The 10,403-nt window shown below is 39.1% G+C and overlaps 1 protein-coding gene across 1 annotated transcript in view; it reads left to right on the plus strand.

Annotated features, from left to right (window-relative positions):
* Positions 1 to 10,403, plus strand: part of PPIL2 (peptidylprolyl isomerase like 2) — an 80,206-nt gene that overhangs the window by 25,963 nt on the left and 43,840 nt on the right. Inside the window, exons 8-10 of the mRNA XM_009274382.2 lie at positions 5,330 to 5,405; positions 6,817 to 6,977; positions 8,747 to 8,822. Of these exons, the coding sequence (XP_009272657.1) occupies positions 5,330 to 5,405; positions 6,817 to 6,977; positions 8,747 to 8,822 (313 nt within the window). The remainder of the gene's footprint in view (positions 1 to 5,329; positions 5,406 to 6,816; positions 6,978 to 8,746; positions 8,823 to 10,403) is intronic.

The raw sequence follows: 10,403 nt of genomic DNA on the forward strand, positions 1-10,403 counted from the left end.
AGTACCTCAGCCTTTTCCTCATCCTCAGTGACAATGTTCCCCCCCACATCCAATAAAGGATGGAGATTCTCCTTGGCTCTCTTCCTGTCATTAATATATTTGTAAAAACTTTTTTGTTGTCTTTAACAACAGCGGCCAGATTGCGTTCTAGCTGGGCTTTTGCCTTTCTCATTTCTTCTCTGCATGACCTAACGAGATCCCTGTACTCTTCTTGAGTCGCCTGCCCCTTCTTCCACAAGTGGTAAACTCTCCTTTTTTTCCTAAGTCCCAGCAAGAGCTTCCCGTTCAGCCAGGCCGGTCATCTTCCCCGCCCGTTCTTCTTACGGCGTACAGGGACAGCCTGCTCCTGCGCCTTTCAGACTTCCTTCTTGAAGATCGTCCAGCCTTCCTGGACCCCTTCTTCCCATCTTCTTCCCATCTCAACAAGTGTGAGAGGGTCCTGAGGAGAGCAAAGTAAGAATGCTGTAATACCCCGCTTTCACATCCCATTTGGTAGGAAGTGTTCAGAGGAACTAAGGACAATTTCCCCTTTAGCCCCCTGTCAATTCTTCATCCTCCACCATATCTCTGTTCACAAACCAGAAACCACGGCTCTTAAATTTGTGACGATACAGCAGAAATTATTCCTGCTCTGGAAACTCTTAGAAGCTATTGCTTCTAAGAAGCTATTGCTGTGTGCCGGCAGGGGACGGGAGTTAGTGAGAAGTGTGGCTCTGCTCAGCAGCAGTGCTTGCAGGTAAAGCAGAGGCAGAGGTGGTCTGTTCCTCTTCGCCAGAAGAATTCCAATAAACCCCCCCAACCCTGTTGTGCCAGTGGTAACAGGCACAGTCCTCTTAGGGCAGCCTGCTGGGAGCCTTCCCTGATAGATGCATGCTAACAAATGTATCTGCTTTGCACCACAGAAATGGAGGGGGGGGGCCCTGGGAGAAATAAATAGACAAAAAAAAAGTCTGGGTAGAATGCAAACAGGTTTGCTGCCGTTAAAGGAAAAAAAAGGCTCATACTGTTATGTGCTTCCTTATGTCAATTTTATTGTTTCTGTACAACCTAATCAGTCATGGACAAGACACGGTTCCCGACAAGCTGTTAAACACCATTGGCATGTGTGGCAGGAAGCATAACTAATGAGCTAAGTTGGAGATAGCTGAGCGCTGCACACTGTTAATTGATACTTCAGTCCTCAGCTATTTCTCGTTTGCTCTTTGTGTGACAGAAGGTCAGAGCAGATTTCCTCTCATTTGTGGGTGAGGGCTCTTTGAGGGCAAATCCTGCACCAATGCATGTGCAGAATGACTGGTAAAGAAGTGATGCACTGGGACGTGGTCAGTGTATGAAGGTGACAGTCCTGAAGATAATTAGGAATGCAGCATGGCCGACCAAATGGTAAGAGAGGAATCAGGCCTCAAAGAAATCACACAGTCTAAAACTGCGCTGGTTTTAACCTGCTTTTGGGGGGGGTTGTGTGTATGGTGCTTAAGATTAATGGAGTTTAAGCTGTTTCCCTAAGTAGGTGAAACCGGAAAATGATAGGAAAAAAACAAGTGGAATAAAACGAGATTAATTGTTTTCGGAGCTCAGCTTTCAGGAAAACATCAAATACGAGATTTTTAATAGTCATGATAGTTAGCAACCCTTTGAAGTCTGTATCTGTGCTAGTAATTTGCTAAACTAAAGTTTATGGTTTGTAACCTTAATAAGAAAAACCCTGAGACTGCTACCCATGGTAATTTGAATACATATTTTTAAACACACTAAGACAAACAAAAGTAGGCCAATTTACTCTTCATGGTTCATCTTTAGATTGGATGTAAGGAAAAATTTCTTTACTGAAAGAGTGGTGAAACATTGGAACAGGCTGCCCAGGGAAGTGGTGGAGTCCCCATCCCTGGAAGTATTTAAAAGACATGAGGCACTTAGGGACATGGTTTAGTGGACATGGTGGTGTTGGGTCGACGGTTGGACTCGATGATCTTAGAGGTCTTTTCCAACCTCAGTGATTCTATGATCTTCCTTTCTGGTTTCTGTGCACTTACACAGAACTTATTTCTTTAGGCCTTTGGGCTCTAGGCCTTAATCTTAACAGGATTGGGAGCATCACCGTGAGTCCAGCCTTTCTCTGACCGGGAGAGGCCATTAATTCATTAGAGCTCAAGGCTTTGACGATGCAGGTACATCCATCTGCCATCCCTGTGGTGTATTGGTGGGACTGCTCTGATTCTGTGCCCAGTAACTGTCATGGATGCAATGAGAGGATCTTGGCAGACTAATTATTAGTGTTTAGACAGTTTTCTTCCTGAAGTGATATGTCTAAAGACTGTGTGCACTTTCAAAATGTACATAGACCTACCTTTAAAAAATGTGTATCTTGTGTTGTAGGACTCAGTACCATCAGTAAGGAAATGGTTTGTGTCTTCTGCAGCACAGGTTGGACTGGTCAGATGTGTTTCTGCTCTTGGGGATGGTAGAAGCAAATGGTGTCTTGTGTTTAACTTAATATTCGCTGCAGTACTGTCACACTTAGTATGTGTGTTTGTCTAATTCTAATCAAACTAATTCTAATCAAACTTCTCCTAGTGTATCATGATGCCCTATTTTAGAGGGAGGAATCAATATGTCAGCTGCTTATCCTAGGTGTCCTGTGCAAGCTGACACTCAAATTTCAACTTGAGGAACCATTTTTGAGGGTTTATTCCACTGACAGAAGGAAACTGGTTTTGGAGTAGGCGCTTAGGTTGTCTGCCTTCTTGATGAGTGGTGAGACTCCTGCTTTGCAGAATCAGGAACACAAGGGACAACACTGTAAATCAAACCTTTGTCGAGGTTTCAATTTGAACAAATGGCCCACCTGAATGTGATGCAGGACCTTGTGCAGAGGACTTTGGTCTCAGTTCTGGGGTTTGGGGTTGTCTCGGGTCTCTCAGAAAGCAGCTGGACAGCTGTGGTCTGCAAGGAGAGGGAGCTGCACTGTGGCCTCTGCTGTCCTTCATACCATAATGGATGTGTTGCCTATGGGGAGGTTAACAGCCATTTCGAGAGCCTTGCAGTGAAGGACACTGTAAACATTTTTGCCGGAGTTGCTCAATGCCTGCGATTAGGCTGGTTAAGCCAGGTAAACGTTTGAATGAACCATGGCTGTGAAACAGTTTGTACTAATCTGATTCGTGGTACCCTGAGCACAAAACACTTGGTTTCATAAGGCACTGGCAGTTGTGATGTCCTTTTATTTATTTTTAAACAATCAATAAATCAGTAAATCAAGAAGCTTTATTTAGAGGAATATAGTGAAGGTGTTTTCTGGTTCATCTTTACTGCTGTCTCCTGCCCTCCCTCCTGTCCATGAAAAGTTGGTTTCAGGAGTCAGTCTTGCCCTTCAGCTTTGCCATGAACGGCAGACGTGGATTGCTATAAATCCGTTTGTCTCTATTAATATTAATACACAGATTTTTTTTTTTTTTTTTTTTTTTTTTTTTTTTTTTTTTTTTTTTTTTTTTTTTTTTTTTTTTTTTTTTTTTTTTTTTTTTTTTTTTTTTTTTTTTTTTTTTTTTTTTTTCCTTTCCTGGAAAGGGTAAGCAGTCTTACTTCCTTCACCTTTTGAGGTGGTATATTTATGTGCAAGGCGATGATTTCTGTCTGGGAACGCTGCAGCTCATGATTACAGAAGAGTATTTGGGAGGAGGCAACCTGTGTCTTCTGGAAACACACTGAGCCCTTTCTCCAGACTTTCTCCACCATGCATCTTGTTGACTGTCAGAGAGCAAGGCTGAAATTAGCTCTATTCATACATACATAAATACGTATGTGGGTTAATAAATAATGAATACACCTGAGTGCCAGTGTCAGAAGATACAAAGATGGTTAAAAAACAGGTCCAAATTTCCTATTCCTTAGTAGTTTTATTTAAAGGTTATTTGTTTCTAATGCAAGATCTTAAAGATAAAATATCTATTTTTTTGGCAGTCCATGTCTTGATGAAGATCTATCAGAGGGGTACAGTGGGGCAGGAAACAATAGAAAATGATTAGGTAGTGGCTGGGAAAGGGGTCAGCAGAAAGCCAGGAGGTCATCATTAGGGTGCAGAATCACACAGCTTGATTTCATAAATGTGTTTTGGTTTTAATACCAGCAGTAAAACTAAAAATGCACTCTCTGGTGGAAGCATGCCATTTCAGGGATGAATAAAAGGCATAATTAGATCATTTAATAAATGATGGAGCTACCAGCTCTGCTTGTATTAATAATTACTTTTAGCAGAGGTGAAATTGTTGGAACTTCTTACCAACAGTGGTGGTCTAAGAAGCTTTGTTAAATTTATTTGGGATAATGCTATTCATGTCAGTGTCATAGTTCTTTGCATAATATGTTGCATTATTTTTATCCTGAACTTGAATCTATTGCATATTATTAAGATATTTTGGTATTTTAGATTCTCAATTGTTTTCTGTAAGATAGAATTTCCAGAAATGACTGGGTGTCCTGGGCTGATGTTTTGACCTTTCTGTGCTGCAGAGGAGCTTGAGGAGAAAACCTTCTTCATTGTAAGAAGATGATTAAGGACTGTTTAATAATAGTATAATGTAACCTAGATCACCAGTAGGCATTCCTTGTCTCACTCTCTAACAAAAGGTCAAAGTTATGCAGAAAGTTGCCTAGAGATAGCATAAAGATTCACAGTTAATGGACTGTGTATTATTGCTGTTTTCCTTGAGTGGTCACTCAATAGAGTTTTCATAATACCACTTTTTGTTGCCTTTTTATTATTATTTTTTATTTTTAAACGTAATTCTCTAAGCACAGATTTCACTAGTTTAAAAAAAAGCATTCAAAACAGTTCTGACTGCAAAGACTTGCTCTGCGGTTTATTTGTATTTTGAAATGCATTACAAAAGTTCACAGAGCATGTGCAAATCAGGCACGCTGTTATAAATAGAAGGAGATAGCTAATGTGAATTTGCATAGATCTTAGAACAAACCACAGAACGAAGGAAAGAATCGGAGGATCGCAGCTCCTCGTTTTTTCTTCTCACTAGGATAGGGTAGACTCAGCTTAGTTCTGTTAGTAGCTTCTGTAGGCAAAATATGTGTAATACTATGTTTGGGACTAAATTCCAGATCCCTAAGGACCCTACTGTGAACAAGCTCATTGCTGATGTCAGTTGGGGTTGATTGTTTTATATTTTTTTCATCTTTCTGTGGTTTGGGGAGTATGGAAGTTATTCTGTCTCTCCCTATTCATTTATTATGGTGGTGTCTGCCCTTCAAACTAGTCTGTCGCATGGAATGGGTGCCTACCAAGCTCTCTGACTTTCGGTTTTTTAATTATTATTTTCAGGATCCAACAAACCTGGATAAGTTCAATGTCTCGAACTTCTTTCATGTTAAGAACAACATAAAAGTAATTGATCCAGGTAAGGAGGAATTGAAGGTAGGCTGAGAAAACACCAACCCAAATAGGCAAATTCTAAAGACGACGTTATGGAATTGACAGTTTTCTGGATGGACATCCCTCAGTGGCTAGTGGTAACTTTGAAAACTTCTTGGAAACATGAATAACTTGTTGAAACTGTCCCTTTCACATCAAAAGGTGTTAACAAATTTTGAAGCAGAGACATGCTTCTTTGAGAAATCATTAACTGTCTCTATTGAGTGTTGTGCAAACACAGAAAGCTTTCCGTAGCCTTTAAAAGTAGGTAGATGAGAGAGAAGTGAGAAGAAGAGGAAAAATAATTTGCCAAAAGGTCCATTAGCCTTGTACCAGAACCAAAATAAGGAAACCTACATCTTCTCATACCTGTCTGCTAGGCTCTCTTTCATGTGTATCGAGAATGTGTTGCCCATCCTTCTGTCTGGATGACAATGGCCATCTTCCAGGTTAAAGATTGATATAGATTTTTCTAAAATAGTCCCAAAATTATTTTAATAATCAAAAATAAAATGCTTTTTTTGTCTTTCTAGATATCAAAGAAATTTGCTTCTCAATTCTTTTTGTGATTTTTTGATAGCTAAATGCTTAGTAAAATCTGCTAATATGAAATTGCTGAAGGAAAAAAATTCTTTGCCCTTGTGGTTTCCTTTAGAACTGTTTCTAATGAGGTCTAATTGCTGATTCTAAGCATGGTATGTTTTTCTGGGTCTTATTATGCTCATCTCTTTTTTTTTTTTCCTTTAAAGTTACTAGTTCTGCAAGCAAGCAAGCATCTCTCTTTCTATTTACCAGCCAAAAATAACTGGGTATTATCTCAGAGATGGAATATTTAATATCCAGCAAATAGTAGGCGTACCAAGACAGAGAACAAGTGAAACTTGTAAAATAAAAAAATTAAATTAAAAAAAAAATTAAATTCTACAGTCCGGTCCATCAGCCTCCTCCCCCTGGTATCACATTAAAGATCTGATCTTGGGATTTTTGCATCACAGGTCTGGCCATTCAGTGAGGAGACAAAGGACAGAAGTTTATATTGTACCCAACTGCATTGTGTCTTTATAGTTCTATAAAAATTTTACAAGACTTGCATACACTTAGATAATTTCTAGTGGTTTCAAAGAAATTTTTGCAGTAGTCAATTTGAAGTTGGTTTTTTTCTTTTGTTATAGTTCATCATATTGGCATTTATTGTGCTATATTTCAAGTTACACTGTTAGTGTTATGCATTGCTATTTGTTACTGTTTCTGCAGGAATAAATACAGTTACTTTTTATTGGAAAAAAAAGTAGAAATAATATCTGGAAGATTTTTGTGTAACGATATGCAATAAACTGAAGGAGAAAAAAATAGAATTTTTCTTTTAACTCGGAATGATTTAACTTTGTCTTATCTAGATGAAGAAAAAGCAAAATTAGATCCATCTTACTATTTGAAAAATACAAATACAGAGACCCGAGAGACTTTACTGGAGCTTTATAAGGAATTCAAAGGCGATGATATTCTAGCAGCTACTATGAAGGCTCCTGAAAAGAAGAAAGTGGATAAGCTGAATGCAGTAAGTTGACTTAATTTGTAGTTTGGCACTGATTGACTTCTTCAAGAATGGTAATAGATGTTTTTCAGCTTAGAGGCCATATTACAGTATAAACAGACACTACTTATTCTGTTTTCTGTTACATGGAAATTTGTCATAGATGAGAATATGAGAATCATAGTGGGATTCCTTAGAAATACATTGTATGTGTTGGTGAGTTTCTCTTTGTTTAAATCATTGTAAATTAACCTAAACATTTTAGAAATGGAGCACAATAAGAAGGAAGAATCTTTATCATGTGGTTATGATGTATATGTTGGCAGAACCTTTTTTCCCAGGTTACATGGAAATTTGTCATAGATGAGAATATGAGAATCATAGTGGGATTCCTTAGAAATACATTGTATGTGTTGGTGAGTTTCTCTTTGTTTAAATCATTGTAAATTAACCTAAACATTTTAGAAATGGAGCACAATAAGAAGGAAGAATCTTTATCATGTGGTTATGATGTATATGTTGGCAGAACCTTTTTTCCCAGGTTGTAATCTCTTGCTTTGAATTTGTTTATCATTGCTTCCTGCAGTTATTGGCCAAGAGAACGCACCTTAAGGGCAGTGCAAGTGAATCATTTCTGGTGTGGGCAAATATATAAATGATTCACAGCTGCTTCTCCATTTTTTTCCACTGGAATGCAGGATTTTTAGTGGAGTATTTTAAAGGACGTTCTCCCAGGTGCATGGTACTGTGTGTTCATGGTTGTCAAGAGAAACAATTCATCTGCATCTAGATTTCCTACATCAAAGGCTGTTTGAAATGGGCAAGACAGAGTATTCTTCTTTCCTTTAATAATTCTGGGATGTATGTGTCTTTGTGCTGTGATTACACTTACACAAAAATGAATAGCAATGCAGCATATGGCTTTTAATGAGGAGGCTTAGTGACAGATTAGGGAATGTGTGCGACCAAGGAGTAGGATCACATTTGCCCCTTTTCAGGGCATCATAGTGTTATAAGAAAACAAAAGATGTAGGGAGAAAAAAAAGAGGCAAGAGAGAACGATGAGCTCTACACATGTTGGAGAGTCAGATTGTCAGCTAATGATGTGGATGGGCATAATTATAAACTTGCATAGGATGCAGTGTAACCTTATGGATAGAGCATTGGTGTGACCTGTATTCTTTACAGGCATTGCCCCAGAGCCGCTAAATGTATCTCCGGGTTTATTTGATCTTTGTAATTTACTACAAAATCCATGTGTGACGTTCACATTTCCTTTCTGCAGGAGAATTACAAAGCTCAAAATAGACATTGGGAACCATGGGACAGTGGCTCTGCACGCAGAAGGGCTGGGGGGGGGCGGGGTGGGGGATTTGCTTTCCTCCACAGTATCTCTGTGGTTCACTGGATTTTCCTTCCAGTTATTGAGCAGCGTTGGAGAATTTTACAGATGTCTTGCCAGCAGTATTCCTTTCCTATCTCCACCTGTGGACATACAAATAAATTCTGATAATAGAATCTTTGCATAATGATGTATTAAACTGTAGTGGAAGCAATAAGCCCTTTCTGCTCAGCGCATGGGCAGCCTTAACTAGAGTTTCATCAGAGCAAATGTTATGGGTAACAGATGGGGAATTATCGCTGCATCGTGCATTTGTTTCTTTCTATAGGAGCTAGAGCAGAAAGTCTGCCTAAGGATGACATTTGTGTGTTTCTAGTGCTTATATAGTATCTTTAGTAGATAAATTCTAAGATCTAATGTCTTCTTCTCTTGCTTTTTCCTCTGCAAACAGGCTCACTATTCCACTGGAGCAGTAAGTGCTTCCTTCACCTCCACTGCAATGGTGCCTGAAACTACCCACGAAGCAGGTACCAGAACTACCTAGCTACAAGCTGTTTATTTACTTTCCAGTTTTAAAGTGTGCTCCCTAGCACACATACATTTATGAGGACCGAAGGAATGCATTGATAATTGGTCAGTAATGATGCCATGGAAATGTATTCCCTGAGCAGATATATCCTTACTTTCCAGTGAGCTCATTCTGAAAATAATGGAGCAATTATGAATTAGCTTCGGCTTTGAATGGCAGTTACTTATGTTGAACTGAAATTAATGAGGTATTTTCAATGCCCAGGGACCACAAAATGGGATATCCACTTATGTAAGTTAGGAATGAAGTATGATCTCTCCTCAAACAGCATACAAAATCTTTACCACCTTTTTGGCCTAACCCAGTATTGGTTAGAATGACAGCAAATTTTGTGGTGATAACTTTTTATTTACTGCTTTTCAAGGTTACGCAAAAATGCGTTTTAGTACAATAAAGTTTTCCTTTCATTCTCCAGCCTAAACACGAATGTATAGAATTTATTTAATTTGAATATTGATTAAATAGCTAGGCAATTAGTATTCCCAGTTGAAGAGAAAGGTCTGACTTTTGGCACTAAAATTTAGAAGTATGTCACACACTTAGGCAAAGACTGAATACATTGCTAAAACTGCATTCACCAAGTTCAGTTCCTTTAATTGGTGGATTACAGTGATTTGCAGGTGAATCTTTGAGTGTTGAAAATATCTGACTAACTGGACATTTTGACAAAATGGAAGTGGAAACATCCTAGATTGATCCTTTGGTTTGACTTTCCAGTAATGTTTCCAGTAATTTAGCTTCATTTGTTACAGAACTGGGTAGGTCTTCATATGTCAGCAGTTTGTGGTTGACTGATGACTACCTGCTTGGCTTCCAAGTTTGACAAGAAACAGTTTGGTTTCAAAGTAACGTTTGTGATTAGTAGACATTACTTGAAAATTATAGTTTGTAATATTGAATGCTTCTGTGACTTAAAAATATAGATGATATTGTTGGCTCTCGAGGAGTTGGTGGTTTTCTATAATGGAAAAAACAGATTAATGTGAGGTTATCATAGATGAATCTACAAGGATGTCGTGAGGTTATGCAGGGAGAAAATTAGAAGGGCCAAAGCCCAACTAGAACTTTATCTGACTACTGCCGTAAAAGACAATAAAAATGTTTCTATAAATACATTAGCAACAAAAGGAGGGCTAAGGAGAATCTCCATCCTTTATTGGATGCGGGGGGAAACAAAGTGACAAAGGATGAGGAAAAGACTGAGATACTTAATGCTTTCTTTGCCTCAGTCTTTAATAGTAAGATCAGTTGTCCTCCGGGTACCCAGCCCCCTGAGCTGGAAGACAGGGATGGGGAGCAGAATGAAGCTCCCATAATCCAAGGGGAAATGGTTAGCAACCTGCTACACCACTTAGACACACACAAGTCTATGGGGCCGGATGGGATCCACCCAAGGGTACTGAGGGAGCTGGCGGGAGTGCTCACCAAGCTACTTTCAATCCTTTATCAGCAGTCCTGGCTAACCGGGGAGGTCCTGGATGACTGGAAGTTAGTAAATGTGATGCCCCTCTGCAAGATG

This window comes from Aptenodytes forsteri, unplaced genomic scaffold (genome assembly GCF_000699145.1).
Source record: "Aptenodytes forsteri isolate BGI_AS27 unplaced genomic scaffold, ASM69914v1 Scaffold79, whole genome shotgun sequence".
In the NCBI taxonomy this organism is placed as follows: Eukaryota; Metazoa; Chordata; class Aves; order Sphenisciformes; family Spheniscidae; genus Aptenodytes; species Aptenodytes forsteri.